The sequence below is a fragment of the Notolepis coatsorum genome, assembly GCF_963971535.1.
Source record: "Notolepis coatsorum genome assembly, chromosome: 20".
In the NCBI taxonomy this organism is placed as follows: Eukaryota; Metazoa; Chordata; class Actinopteri; order Aulopiformes; family Paralepididae; genus Notolepis; species Notolepis coatsorum.
Window position 1 is genome coordinate 41,867,039 of NC_140184.1, and position 15,971 is coordinate 41,883,009.

At 42.0% G+C, this 15,971-nt stretch overlaps 1 protein-coding gene across 15 annotated transcripts in view; it reads left to right on the forward strand.

Moving 5' to 3' along the window:
* Window positions 1–15,971, forward strand: part of ppfia1 (PTPRF interacting protein alpha 1) — a 150,898-nt gene that overhangs the window by 109,586 nt on the left and 25,341 nt on the right. For 13 of the 15 annotated variants that reach the window (XM_084337818.1, XM_084337826.1, XM_084337817.1 and 10 more), the window contains exons 10-16: window positions 5,032–5,115; window positions 5,256–5,387; window positions 10,288–10,350; window positions 10,698–10,777; window positions 11,065–11,215; window positions 14,516–14,739; window positions 14,905–15,136. In XM_084337818.1, the coding sequence (XP_084193944.1) occupies window positions 5,032–5,115; window positions 5,256–5,387; window positions 10,288–10,350; window positions 10,698–10,777; window positions 11,065–11,215; window positions 14,516–14,739; window positions 14,905–15,136 (966 nt within the window). The remainder of the gene's footprint in view (window positions 1–5,031; window positions 5,116–5,255; window positions 5,388–10,287; window positions 10,351–10,697; window positions 10,778–11,064; window positions 11,216–14,515; window positions 14,740–14,904; window positions 15,137–15,971) is intronic. The other 2 variants (XM_084337827.1, XM_084337825.1) reach the window with 2 other exon arrangements.

The window sequence follows — 15,971 nt, forward strand, 5'->3', positions numbered from 1 at the left end:
ACTATCTCTTAACATGTGATGTAGTCTCTCTCGTCCCTCTCTGCTATCCCTGTGCATCTGCTTCTGTGTTTCTTGGCTCTTATCATCTTCTCATTTTTCTCACCTGCTGTTTTCGCCTCTTGAATGTCACATCAAATCTCAGCCCCCATCGCTCATTCATTTTTAATGAGCCTGAGTCATTTCCTCTCTCAGCGGAGCCAGAGTCATATAGTTGTAATATAGGAGACCAATTTAGCGCCAGAAACGGGAGAATGACGTTGGTTTAAAATAGAGCAAACAGCCTTTGTGAGCTCCATGTTGCCTTTAGCCAGATGTCTCTACCTGGTCATATAACATTGTTACATACAGTTACTAGAGCATCTGCCACAGTCCACTCCACCATGACTAGAATTCAGATATAAAGAATTAAACAGATTTTTAGATAGTGCTAGGATTCTAATGCTACAAATTACCTAGTAAAATGAACTACCGGTATTTGAATTGTTTTCTTTTTCTTTTTTTCCCCTCCAAAAAGTAAAACGTAAAATTGGAGGAGGTGGTAAAGAAAATTATAATAAAGTCCTCATATTGCATTTGGGCCTGAGCACAGTCTATTCTCTTGTTTACATTCCCCCTCTTGGAGTCATCGGCTCACTCTGCTCATTCTCCGCCCTCTGGATCCTCCCAGTTCACCCTCCTCCCTCTGACACCACAGTCGCTCTCCCATACGCGTCAGGCTGGATGCAGAAGTGAAACTGCTCCACGAGAGATTTGTTGCTTCCTTCCATCTCGACTTTTGAGATTACACTGTAATTTCATTATCATTCTCTCTCATCTCTCTCTTTCTCAATCTCTCTCTCTCTGTCATTCTCGCTTTCTCCCTCTCCCCCCCTCCCCCCTCTCTCTCTGTCTGTCTGTCATCCTCTGATCTTTTGTGTTGTCATCACGCTGCTCCTACCACCACTTCTGAATACCCCTAGTGTGGTCTCTGTGGTTCTAAAGACACTATGGCAGAAAATAAGGTAGACCAGGGCCCCGTTCCCCGTACCTGGCTAACTGAGTTAGCCGGATAATATCCAGCATAGCCTGACTTAAGCCAGACCTTTCCATTCCCCGACGCTCGATTGTCTAAATCACTATGACAACAGATCAAAAAGTTTGAGCCTGGTCGAGAGCAGGGTTAAGTTCAGTTAGCTGGATGAACCATGGCCACGCCCCCGCAAAGAAATGCCAGCTCGCTTCCTGAAATGATTCTCACAGTCTAGATCTGCATTATACCATTCTGAATTATGTTCTTGTGCTTCGTTTGAAATGTAAAATAATATGTCTGCAGTAACGCTGATAATAAATCATATTCAGCCTATGAATTTACTTTGTCCTATATAATGCACGTCATATTTATACGGATACGGCGCTCGCGAGTCGCGACACACAGTTATTTTAATAACGGACTAAACGGATCATTGCAAATGTGAATTCCGCTGGGATATTTTTAATGAATGAAACCTATCGGGTGTTTGGCTCTGATTAGTTTAATATTCTTCGCTGTGTATTTGCTTAACGGAGCACCCGGATGCGTTTCATTCAAGCTGAAGCGTCTATGCGCGGATTGTGGATATGAATTATGAGGAATCTGAATCTGTGGAATATTTAATTGTATCACTGTGATAGTGTCACACGTTATTGTGATATTGTAACTGGGATTAAAATATATGAGGAGATGCGCTGTTTGATGGATTTGATGACGTGACGTGACTTGATAAATTGAATGAGCCTTTGACGTTTTTGATGAATGAATTCGAGAAAATGCATTTATCTTTTCAAGCACTGTTATCTGATGATGAACATGAGGTGTCACTGATATAAACCAAATGGTAATCAATTCAATGCATGTATGGATTAGGTCCGAAACAGATTAAAACCTGATTAATAGTGTAACTGCAAGCCTCCCTCCAAGCCTCTCTTTGGAAACCATGTATTTATATAGTACATAATATTAATACCTAAGCACATACAGATATCCTCATGATATAATTTGTATCAATTAGATATACTATTTGGGCTTGTTTTTATCGTTATTCTGAAAGAGCTGAACTAATTATTTTCGCTAGCAAGATTTCATTTGATTATTCATTCCATAAGCCTATACTGCCAGCAGGTACGTTTAAAGAAATATAATCTGATTGATTGGGGTAATGAGGGATTTAAAATTAGCCTATAGATTATGCATTTAACTTGTCGGCGAGGCTATGAGCCGTACTGCATTGTACCCATTCTGCAATCTGTTAATAAAGTTTTAAATCAATCAATCAATCAATGCCGTTAGAAAATCAGGATTTCTGCTATCGACACTTGCTGTCTTGTCAGCTGAGGCGGGCGCGCGCAATTATCCTGGGTCTCAAGTCTGGTTCAAATGAACGAGACTGAATCCACCTTCGAGGAACAGGAAAATCCCGGATTCAAACATCGGGTTAATTGAATCTGGATAATGGGACTCTTGATCGACTTAGTTGAACCAGGTACGGGGAATAGGGCCCAGCTTAACTCCCAAATACCCCCCTGCCTTCCTGAAATCTTGATCTGTTGTTATTGCACTTCGCCAGGCTAATGGGATCTAATGGTGGCTGCCAGGATTCTGTCCACATTGCTTTAACCTCTTAAGCCCGATCGACACGGTACCGGGCCAATATTTATTTCATGTCACAAATGGATCAATACAGTCCGTATTAAGTCATGTTGTGTTTCTTTTTCAAATGTAGTGTTCATGTAATGTGAACATCTAGGAAAACTGGGTCTCAATCCGGTAAAAAAATGGCGGAGCTATGGACATTATACTAAAGTAACTGTACTTACCAGGGATGTCCGATATTATCGGCCTACCGATATTATCGGACGATATTGGCATTAAAATGTGATATCGGAAATTATCGGTATCGGTTTTCCAAAATTTGCTCAAGCATAGTAACGGACACAATATTTCTGTGAATACATTCCCTGAGGTCCATAGATAGGTCCCTATATACCAAGAACATGCAATTGGACCTTTTAGAAGTGGATCTTCCATTTACTTGGGTATGTACAAGGCGAATTCTCTGAAAATATGGCTAGGGCTTAAGAGGTTAAGGTGCACTCTTAAGATTTTACACTGTTTGGAATAAAGACCATATAGTGGAATAAGGATGTCATTTAATAGTTGAGTCTGCATCATGGTAATCAGGCCGCGTAAACCGAACGCGGAAGGACAACTGCCTTGGGGAAAGTATTCACACGTCCTGGAGTGAGGACTGTGTAGAGTCAAAGGAAAGATTAATAAAGGCCTTGCAAAAATAGTTTGTGTAGTTTTGTCTTCCAACATGGCTGACTGTAACATAGCAACCATGGACAATGGTTGCTATGTACAAAAACATAATAATTTGGTGTCTAATTGCTGGATCTTGTAAACAAATCACAATAGAATAATAATATAGTGGTAGAAAAGTGCTTTACAATTTAGTTCTTCACATTCACCCATTCATTTCACTCACACCTTCACACACCGACGGCAGAGGCAACCATGCAAGGTGCCAACCTGCACATCGAGAGCTATTAGGGGTTAAGTGTCTTGCTCAAGGACACTTCAACACGCTGTCCGGGAGGAGTGGGAATCGAACCGAGAACCTTCCAACTACCAGACGACTACTCTACCTCCTGAGCCACTGTTGCCCACTTTCCAGTGTTTTACCTGCTCTATAACTGCACATAATGTAGGCATCTTCTGCAAGTGGTTACCAATGGTTACAGACAGCCATGCTAGAAGAAAGAGAACTACACAAGCATTCCGTGCAAGGTCTCTATTGTGAGGATGTGCATACACTACTACTTCTCATCTGTATAGACTCCATTAAAGTATGTGCCTATTCTGTGGAATTGACCTCAATTACCACATAATTGGGATCTCAAACCCTGCTTTCTTTTCTTGATCCGCAAATTCCAAGACGGGTTGTTTTTAGATTTGAAGAATACATTGAATGTTTTTGAGTGTCATGCCTCGTCCTTTTACCTACAGTGTCTGTAATGTCAAGGTTTCACCTCTTTCGCTGTCTTATCACTCCAGAATCCAAGTATCATCTCAGTACGACTAATCATGGAGCCACTATAGGAACTGTTATCTGTAACATGTGCCTGGTCAAGTGCAATCACAGACCAAAATTATAAATGTTGCGGTGTCGCTTTTAAGTGCTAAACCTGGCCTTAGCCCAGCCTCCATGTCTGCCTGCTTGTGTGCCCTATATCTCTGTTGCTTTTGTACTGTGATGCTGGTACCACTCCTGTTTTCCCCAAACACAGAATGCCCACAAGTTGGTATCTAACACAAACAGGAAGTTCCATTTGTTAGTATGCATGGAAACCCTGCCCATTACATCTACTACAAAGATATAACAGACATTCAGACATAAAAAGGTCTGAGTCTGTTGGTTCTACAAACTCAGTGCATTCTTTTGTATTAGTTTGTATATTTCTGAATAATATATTAATTGTATTTTTTGTTTAACCAGTTAAGTAAAAGGCCTGCCCAAGAAGACAGCAGCACATAGTTACTCAGACAAAACAAAACTGAATAATAACCATCAGCTCCATTAATTAGTATAATTTCATTAGCCGATGAGTCTAATTTTAATAAACAAGCCCTCTAGCCTATGGTAGAACCTTGTATGAAATGTAGCTTCTTTCTCTGCTATATATGTAGCTAATTCATGTATTTTTTAATGTGCAGTGCTGTGGTGAAGACTGACTCACTTTGTTCTTTCTGTGGTTCAAGCTGCTTTCCTTAGCTGCTGCTGTGGATGTGGGTAGATAAGGAATCTAGTCCATCCTTAAAAGGACTTGAGCTCCATCCCCATGACTACTAATGTTAACCATGCTTGTTTGGGTCCTTGTTCATCCAGGTCCTTCTCCAGGATCTATAGCACAGTTCATTATGGGAGGGGTCTCTTGGTGTAGTAGCCCAGACAGGGTGGGATAGAAGTCAGAAAACCTAAGTTATTTTTCTTGTCCTTTGCCCCCCTCCCCCAGGCGGAGGAGCGCCACGGTAACGTGGAGGAGAGGCTGAGGCAGATGGAGGCCCAGTTGGAGGAGAAGAACCAGGAACTGCTCAGGGTGAGAGGAAGCGGGGGTGGGGGGGAATGCTGCCATTACAGAAGTTTATAACTTAATCCTTTACTATTACTACTATGACTACTCTACTCCCAGTGAGACTCCACTTGACACCAGGACTTTTTTCTTCTGTTTTTTTGTAGGCACGACAGCGGGAGAAGATGAATGAAGAGCACAATAAGCGTCTGTCGGAGACAGTGGACAAGCTGCTGTCGGAGTCCAATGAAAGACTCCAACTCCACCTCAAAGAGAGGATGTCAGCTCTGGAGGACAAGGTGAGGAGGGGACGACTAGACTTGTGCTTCTCTGATTCCTTGTTAGAATCATCTAGTTGCACATCCCAAAGGAAGCTGCCTTTCCAGGAAAAGGCTCACTGAATGTAGACCCATTCTGGAGTATGCACTCCTCCACTATATCCCATTAGTACAGGGGTTCTCAAAAAAAATGTATACCACAACCCCATTTTATTTAGGATTTATTTTGCCGACCCCACACTTAAGGTGTAATTTCAATGTGGAAATAAGGAATATCAAAATAAAAGCACACGTTGTTGAACTTGATGATGCATATTTATTAGAAAATGTAATTACAGCACAATGTTATCAATGAAATTAATTAATATTATCAACAAAAGCAACTGAATTGTTTCTGTATACACGTTTATAAAATGAGGCATATTTAGCCAAAATATGATGCCAGAACATAAAAAAATTAAATGCGTTCACATGCGCTTTTCAAGAATAAACAAAAACAAGACTAAATGGGAAGGGTGTGCTTGTACATTTGAACATAGTTCCATGATACGTGGCTGTGTTGTGCTGAGAAAGAGGTGGAGATCAGCTTCTATGCACGATCTGTATTTATTTTGTAGTAATGTCAGTGCCTAAAATCCGACCTCACAGAGGTATGTTGATGCAAAGGGGACAAACTTTCTCAGTGCAGCATTACACCGCACTGGGTACTCGTTCCTGACTGATATCCAGAACTTTGCGAGGGCCTGTCCAGTGAAGTTGACTTTCAGTAGCTCGTCACAAGAAATATCAATGCTCAGACAGTGGGAGGCCTGTTGCGTCCTGCATAATGAACGGATCTTCTATCCATTTGTCCAAATTGTCTGTGCTCTGTCTTTCGGGTAAATAGTTCCGAAATTGTTCAATGAGCCATTCTATATGGCTACAGATTATGGGCTTCAAATAATTTTGTGCTACATTCTGTTCCTCCAAAAAGCCATCAAGCAGAGTAAACACCCCAAAATCTCCGCTGATGACCCTGGAGTGCCACAAACTGAGTTTTTTAATCCAGCTCTCCATTTGAGCTGAGTCCAAACAGGTCTGTGTCCGGACCTTGTAGTCCCTGATTCAATGTATTGAGGCCAGACGATATACCCGCGATTATACCTGTGCAGGATGTAGTGAGATGTGTATTGGAATACTGTGTGGCCTCCGGTGATGAAGGGGCGAGACATGGCAAATACACACAGCTGCCAGGTGGAAAACTATCTGAGTTGGGCTCATCGGTTTTTCGCTTGATCTTTTTTTTTTGTCTTTTTTGTCAATGCGCAACCCCACTGTCACCTACCCGTGACCCCACTTTGGGCCATAGTTTGAGAACCGCTGCATTAGTAGATTGGTATGACACTGCATCACGTACAACAAAACCATTCAAAGGGACACCAAAACGCATTTAATTTAGCAGCAGAGCCTTTGGTGAATGCATCAGTCCTATGGATTGAATTAGAAACCTTGGTTTTTAAGTCACTGTTCACAGTTAAATTCGGTACAGTGGGGGAAAGTTTGCAGAATGTGGCTTTCCATGTTCCACTCAGAGGTGACATAGTGTGCAGTTACTGTTAAAGGGGACATGCATTGCTATTAGGGATGCTCGATATTGGCTTTTTTACCTATACCGATATTGTCCAACTCTTAATTTCCGATACCGATATCAACCGATATACAGTATGCAGGGTCCCCCCCCCCCCCCCCCCAAAAAACGGAATAATTTCAGGTAATTAACATTACATATCTCTTGTTGTGGAATTAACACAACATTATACATACTTTTGACAATAAATTAAATCAGAATTTGTTCTTACTTGCTTGCCTGGGTAAATAAAGGTTATAGAAATGTAAAAAAATAAATAAAAATTTTGAAAACCGATACCGATATTTTCCGATATCACATTTGAATGCCAATATCGGCCAATAATATCGGTAGGCCGATAATATCGGACATCCCTAATTGCTATTCCTAGCACTATTTGGGCAACTTTACACAATTCCTGTGAGTCTATTGAACACATCTGTAAGTAAAAAAAAATAAAAAATAAAAAATGCATTTTATATTTCTAATGAAGTACTCAAAAGCCTCATTTTCCAGTCTCAGGATTTCAGGCTGTTATTGGATGGGCTCTGCCCATAAGCGCTTTGAAAGACAGTCACCCACACAGTCTGCGAGTAGCAGACAGAGAGAGATATAGAGACATTGAGGGGGATACTAATTAATCCCACGGGACAATGCATTGGTAACTTGTCTCAAATGACAATATATACCTCTGTGATTATTATTGTACGGATCTGAATACGGGCGTGCGCGTCGGAGCATGCGTAAAGATATTTGACAGTGATATGCTGCTCCCGACTGCGAGGGAGAGAGATAGAGAGGGAGAGAGAGAGGGACACACAGAGCGTGTGAGAGAAAACTCATCCCCGCGGCGCGCCGGCACACACACATTTTTACACACACTGCAAAGTCCCCTCTCTCTCTCTCTCCCTCTCTATCTCTCTCTACCTCTATCTCTCTCTCCTCTCTCGCTCGTTCTCTGCTGTCTGTGGGACTCGGCGGCACCCTGTTTGAGGAAGTAATCCACTCGCTCTGTTGAGCGAATTGTGGGCGGTGACTACAACCACAGAGCCAATCGGATCACAATCAGCTCCACCAGCTCCTTGTTATGTCACCTTGCGAGTCAAATCAGAATGACCTAATTCAATGGAGGAGGAAATGGTCTCAACTGAATTAGAGGAATCCACCCAATATGGTAATTAGAGACAGACCCATTGATACTAACCCCTATTACTATAAAACAATGCTAAACACTGAAAAAAGCCATTTATAATGCATGTCCCCTTTAAGTAGGGCTGTCAATGAATATTCTATATTCAAATTAATAATTTAGTTATTGATTATAAAAAAGATAACTAAATAACATACAGATTGTAAAATTAATATTAGATTGTGGGAAAAAACAGCCCACGGCTGTCTTCTCGCTTGGGCCTGAAGTCATGTGGGCATGACGGATAGGAGACACGCGACGTCACTTTCATTGAGCTGAAGAACGTGCCAGTAGTAACAACAGCCACATGACGTGATGGCAAATAATTCAGAACCAAACTCGGTCGCGAAGACTGCTTTGCACTCTGAGCAATCTAAAAGCCCACTTTGGAAATACTACGGAAATACTTCGGATTTCGATGGCCTACCTTCTTTTTTATGCTAACGCTATTTTGTGAGTTCTAGCTTCAAGAACCTTTCAGTTTTTAGCACTTAGCACTTTATTGTAAATCCATCCCTCAGGGTAAAACTTGTAGATATTGAATAATGAATAGAGACGGTGTCATGCAGGTCTCTAATGGTTTGATTACTATTTCCTGTTTCATATTTAGGTAGCTCTAGCTCTGGCTTGTCGTTTGTGTTTGCCATACTATGAGGCTATGCTAAATTACAGGTAATCTCTCAGTGGTGTGCATGGGCAAACGAACAAGTTATATTTTGGGAAGTGGGGGGACTTGGCGTTTTGAATAAGTTCTGCACAGCAAAAAAAGTTCTGCACGTGCGCTGAACCGAAGGTCACATACCGAAAAGTTTGGTACGAATACGTGTTTTCTGGATTTCAGGATTACTTACGTCAAAATATCTATCAATTGCACAGTAATATTTTTTTAATCTAAAAACGGTTGGAATCCTCCCTCTTACTGTTTTCACTGTTAACACTTTAACTGCCAGAAGACGAGTTTAGGCATCCTTCCCCGCCATGCTCAAGTTGCCGAAGACGCCGTAACTCGTCTTTGATATCAATATTTCAAAAATCTGTGATCGGATTCATATTTCCCATCCGCTGGCCTGAGACCCACCAAAAAGCCCCACTGAACCCTCTAGCGGTTCAAGAGCGCCATCTGGTGGCCGATCGGCGCAATCGCCTAACAGGAAGTTACTTGGACGATGTGCTGTTCACCCATATTACTTCCGGGCACTCGGTATAGGTTCCGGCACTCTAGCTCGTCACAATACATAGCGATCCGTTGCCAATAACTCTATAAACAACATGATTTGGACGTATATACTATTATACAAGCTGGAAATGGACCGGATATTTTTACATCCCATAATGGAAAACTGTCTACCCCACGCTGATCGCCCAACGGCCCGCGGAGACTGGGGTGAGTTTTAGCGTGTAATATTTCCGTGTTCGACACTAACTGCTATGATGAACATTTTACCCACATTAGATGAATGGTATAACGTTGCCCACGGAATTATAAACGCCCCCTCGCCCATCCGGTCAACATCAGATGACGTGTAGTAACTTCCAGAAGTCCGTCCAGTTGGATTTTTTATATCGCGCCGATTGCTATCAAACTGTATTTGATCATCAATATAATGCATTTGGGGCTATAAATCACGTTCTGGAGAAAGCTGCAGAAAGAGATGAAAACATACGTATACTTTAGATCATATTTTAGTATGAATATGTGAATGAAAAAGTTTAACGTTCATATACCCTGAACAATACATATAGGACATTGAATGGGCCCTAATAATGGCAATTTAGCAATAGAATTTAAAAAGTTATAGCCCTGCAAAGAAGGGGAACTTCTCCATAGACAAATAGAGCTGGCAACCTATGGTATATCATGAATTTAGCCTTAGGCAATCAAAGTGTTAACACCCAAGAATTAATGATCATTCATATTGACCTAATTAACCCCAAAATACACTGTAATTACCATGGCAGTGTTGCCATTTCCAATCCCTTGTATTGAATGAATGTGTCCATCTACGGCTCTGTTAAATGGCTATGCTGTTTCACTGTGTTCCTTTCCAGGGTTACACGGCTCAGTCCTTCCACAATTTTCAGCATTATGTCATCTTGTTCATTCACCTGGTGCTGTGTGTTTTCAGAACGCTCTGATCAGAGAGCTGGAGCACACCAAGAAGCTGATAGAGGAGTCTCACCATGACAAGGTATTGGCATAGTGTTTATGGTGTTTGTGTTGTATGTGTTTGGGGTGTGTTTGATTTTGGTTCCACTGGGTGTTACTCTTGATTTTGGTTCTTCTGCTGGCCATAACTCTAAACCTATTCTAATTCTGATACGTGATTGTGATAAAAAAGATACATTTATTAAATTCATAAATTATTATTAAAACCTTTAAAGCGAGTTTCTCCAAATTGTAATTCACTTGACAATGTTGGAAGTTTTCTTGCTTCACCACTACTAACTGCAGTTGCAGAGAAAATGCTGGACTCTCTTTAGGGCTGGAGGGATTTGTGTCCCTTAAGTTGTTTCTAACTGTCTACTGCTCCCTCAGGAGCAACTCCTGATTGAGATTGAGACCATGCGTGCAGAGAATGAACAGGGCAGGAGCAGGAGCAACTCCTTGTTGCATGGGTAAGCTATCTAGCTATCTAATGAGCCTAAACTTGTGTTTCCACATTTTCTAACTCTTTCAGTATTTTTATTATGTTGTACTTTTAGGTTGTGTTTTTAGTACATAAGGGTTATTTACCTTTTGTAGATCCTCTTCCAACCATTACATGGCAGTGTTCATGTCAACCACATAATATCCCCCTGGGATAATAAAGTTTTCTCTTCCATCTTATTCACCGTTCCCGTCTCTGGATGTTGTTACCTCTTCTCTTTTGTATGTGTATACACCCATGTGTTTGACTTTTCAGCAGGTCTCACCTGGGAAGCACCCCAGACTTCAGGTACCCTGTGTCGGCCTCCTCCATGATGGACAGCCACTCGGATCACTACAGCAGTGCTCTGGTGCTGAGGCGTCCCCAGAAGGGACGGGTGGCAGCGCTCCGGGACGAACCCTCCAAGGTGAGCTCCCTCTTCAGCCTGCTTCCCGTTGCTAGTGCGTTACAGCTTTAGTTTTTAAATGAATAGCAATGGAACCCTGAGCTTTGGTTCATTTTTTATTTTGATGTATTTTTTATATTGAAATTCTGTAATGTATTTTTGATAGGATAAACCCCTTGAGATGATCCATCTCGTTTTCCTAAACAGAGTAATGAGAAAATTCAATACATAACACAAAACAAGACAACGTACAACACAACACTCTTGAATACTGACAGGAGTTCTCCCAAGCACAACCCACCCAGACCAAAACCCACTAATTCCTCCCAAGAGGATAACAAAATACAATCCTTAAATGTACACGTACACGAAAAATTATTACGGTAAGTAGAAAAAAGTAATTAAAAATGAAAAATAGGAGCAGCTTGTCTGGAGATGAATAAACAGAGATGACTTAAAGAGGTAATAGATATGAGTGAGCTGGGAAGATTATTCCAATCTGATGGTGCTTTAAATTGAAAGCCACGTCTACCAACTATTTTAGAGATTCGGGGAGTGAACATCACTGGTAAACTTCATGAGGGCTGGAGTTGTAGAAAGATTTGGTCTGAAACCAGATTGGCATGGAGATAGTATCTGAAAGGCATTGACATATTTAGATAGTTGACCAAAGATTCATTTTACAAACACTTTAGCGATACTGTTAACTCAATCACTGCCAGCCATTACCCTTATCCCGTTCTCACTGGGCCACACTTTAAAGATAGGGGTGCGTCACCTTGTTTGTAGAGTTATATCTATATTCTATATTATAGCTATTGAGACAATACTATGGTCATTTGACAGTCAGTATCTTCCGTCGAACATGCAAAAAATAATAATTTTTTTCATGTATACGTTTGCGCGTTATCCCGTGATGAATATTGTATAATTTCAGAGTGATCCGGGCTAATTCCTGAAAAGCTGAGTTATAGTGCGCTACGTTAATTCTGCTAAAAGCATTGGCGTTTCATCCCTGGACACGCTATTTCCAATAATAGGTATTATGTTTCATCATGAATGCATGAAAGGGGGGGTGGGTCGTTTGATGCTTTGATCGCCAGTAACGGCATTCGTTTTGAACACTACACACGCTGATCAGCTGGATCTATATGAAATCATTGTAGGATCAAGGTGGAATTGACGTCAGATAGTCCTTACCTTTGATTGGGGTTATTCCTAAAAGAATATTCCAATTGTCTGATCGCGATTTCCAGTATCTGGTCCCCGACATAATCCGGCACAACACATGCATTGAGTGTCCTGGACACGTTTCAATGTGATCGGGTGAACCGCTAGGCTTGCCTGGACCAAAATTCTCCGCCCGGAGGGGTTTAGAAGTAACACACAGTCTGGAACAGGGTTTACTGCACTCTCGATACTGCCACCTAGCAGGATCTGGCCGGTACTGCACCCTCGGGTCCCAGTATGCCTTTTAACCTTAACACTTTCAGTGCCAGCAGGGGGCGCACGATTTAGTGCTTGCGTGCCACCACCCACTTCAATGATAGCGCTCTCATGTTTGCGAACGCATAAACTACATCTTAAATTATGTGTCTAATCTGGCCGTCGCTTATCAATGACTTGTTTGCAGTCAACATTGTAGAAACAGATTGTTTTTTAATCGGTTAATTTCCGTTTTATACCATTGGCAATGAACGGTCGGCATGAACAAACGAGATATCTCGTCGTTGGCATTGAAAGTGTTAACATAGAGGTCCGTGACACTGAATAGAATATTAAAATAGAAAAAAAGGAAAATGGACCAAATAACATACCGTACATCCTCTAATAGTGGAGGGCATTCAAATAGAGGACGGGCCTCTTATAATGGACGGGGGGTTTGATACATGCAGACAAATACAGGCCGGCTTCCAATACAAGGTCGCAATTTTATTTTTTATTTTTTTTGTGCCGTGATATAGAATGAGAAACTCTTGCCAATGCAAATTAAGTGCTGCCTCTCTCTACCGTTCCCGCTACACTCTTGACTACCGGTACATTAACGTTTCCCTACTCTCACTTCGTTGGCGTTAGCTAACGTTGTCATAGCTAGATCTGTGGTGTCGGCTGGATGACGGTGGCTTTGTTTGCAAACGTTCGTTAACGTTCGCTATCTATATGGCGTTGGCAGGCGGGGCTGGCGTTTTCCAGTTAACATTACAGATCATGATGGCTATGTGAAGCTATTGCCGCATTGCATGTTATCAACTCGATTCGACTCAGGTAGAGTCGAGAAGGTACCACACGCTAAATTGTCCGTGCGGACCCCACAACCTATAGACAGTTCCAACTTCAGTGTGTGAATTACGTTAATCCACCACAGTTTCACAATTATTGTGTTGCACTCAATATTTAAATAATGTTAGTCTAAATAAATGTAGACAGACAATTTACGTATTTAAAAGATTTAATGAAATTAAGGCCTGCCTCTTATATAAGCCTCTCTCTAATAAAGGACTGGTGCTCTTTGCAGCTGAGGTAAATACAAGACACGTCCAATATTAGAGGAAATACGATATACGTGATTGGCGTTCAACGGTTGTTGAGCAAACACGTATATATATGTGGACGGCACAGATTGAGTTAATAATGGAAATAGGTCTGTTATTAGGATCTGAAGGATCACCACCTTCTTGCAGTGGTATAACTTGGCACATTTCCAATCAGCAGCAGTTTCACACGTAAACGAGGATAAATTAAATAAATCAGATAAAGGAAATTACAAAACATGAGAGGCAAGTTTTATGAGGTCCATCTGTAGACCATCGGGACCACTACCCACGCTAGATTCTTCAATAACCCTCTGAACATCAATAGGGCAAATATATTTTAAAGGTAAAGGAGCTTTCACATCTGGAATTATTTTCTTACTTTCTTGTCTTTCTTCTTCTTGCTTCCGCTCTGGACATCAGCGGCATGTAAGTCAGCATTGTTGTTGTTTGGATGACAATGACAGTTAACTTTCAGTCATCTTTACTGTGCATTAATTGTCAATGAGCCTTCCGGGCATTGAAATGTCAAAGATACATTTCTTACTTCCTGTTTGCCCTCCTTATTTTCTCACACTTTCCTTTCTATCTTCTCTGATTCCTCATCTGTTCCTTTCCTCTTCTTTTCTCCCCACACTATCTTTGTCTCCTATCTTCGTTTATCCAAATTCTCTTCACCTACTTCGGACCCCTTCTTCTCACCCTCTTCTGTCCTTCTTCTCTTTGATTATTTCCTTCTCTACACCCCCACCCTCCGGGCCTCCCCCCATCCATCCTTGGGCCCCTACAGGTGCAGACCCTGAACGAACAGGAGTGGGAGCGTGTGCAGCAGGCCAATGTGCTGGCCAACGTGGCCCAGGCCTTTGAGAGCGACTTGGACGCCTCTGACCTGGAGGAGGACCGGGAGACCATGTTCAGTTCTGTGGACATGCTGTCTCCTGGTGGTCAGGCAGATGCCCAGACCCTGGCCCTAATGCTGCAGGAGCAGCTGGACGCCATCAACAATGAAATCAGGTACCTACGGCTACCACACCATAATGTCAACGGTCACTGCTTCCTATTTTTGTTTGTTTTTGCATTCGTTGATAGATTGGTATCACAGCTGCAACTTGCAGACTGTATGGCATACGCATGTATTCCCTGAACACCTTATGACAGTTATTTCACCCCCCTCGGCAGGATGATCCAGGAGGAGAAGGAGAGCACGGCCATGCGGGCTGAGGAGATTGAGTGCTGTGTGGGCAGCAGCGACAGTTTAGGAGGCCACTTCCGCTCAATGAGCTCCATCCCCCCTTCCCTAGGTGGAGGTTCCTCCATGGGGGGCTCTCCTCCGGGCTCCGGCCACTCTACCCCAAGACGCGTCCCTCGCAGCCCCAACCGAGAGATGGACCGCATGGGTGTCATGACCTTGGTAACGTCCGCCTGTTCTCTGTCCTCTATTCTTTATTTTTAAGAATAATGCATCTTAGTAACACATTATTCCCCTCCCCTCCACATCTCACTGTTTCATCTCCTCTCTTAGGAGCTGAATGTAGGTGTTATTAATTTTTGAGGGCCCTAATATTTGTTTCTGCCATTGTATCATAGTAAAGTTTAGTTGTTGTTTTTTTGTTTCATTTCAAAGCCCTAGTGTTTGTTTCTACGATTATATTATAGTCAAGTGTAGTTTTTATGAATTTCAGAGCCCTAATGTTTCTTTCTGCCATTATGTAATAGTCAAGTGTAGTTTGTTGATTCATAGTTTTTTGTGTATTATGTTCTTAAGTGTTCTCTCATGCTTCATGCTTGCATTGCGGGTCATTAGGAAGACAAATGTACTCTCGTGTTAATACTGTTTGCCATTTTATGTTGATTTGTGTAACGCTACCTAACTGTCTAGTGTATTAATAATCAGCGTCTGTATTTGAGTGTACATAACCATGTTTGCATATAACTGCCCCTGCCCATAGCACTATTGCTACGACCCCTACGTCATCCAGCAGACAGTAACTTACCTGCCCTATCGCTCGGCTAGCCTCAGTGGCCCCCCGCAGCCCTATAGCTATGCACCATACTTCTTTCAGGTACCACTTCCCCTAACCTCTTTTCCTCTTCCTAGAGTGGTGGATGGGTGGGTGCAGTCTCCCTCATGGGTCCTTCTTACCTCTTGAGACATGTTGGCTCCTAATTAAAAAACACTATGTATGCAGGTCTATGGTCACCCTTAATATGCCACTTTGTGGTCGTTTTTAGATGCTTTATTGTTA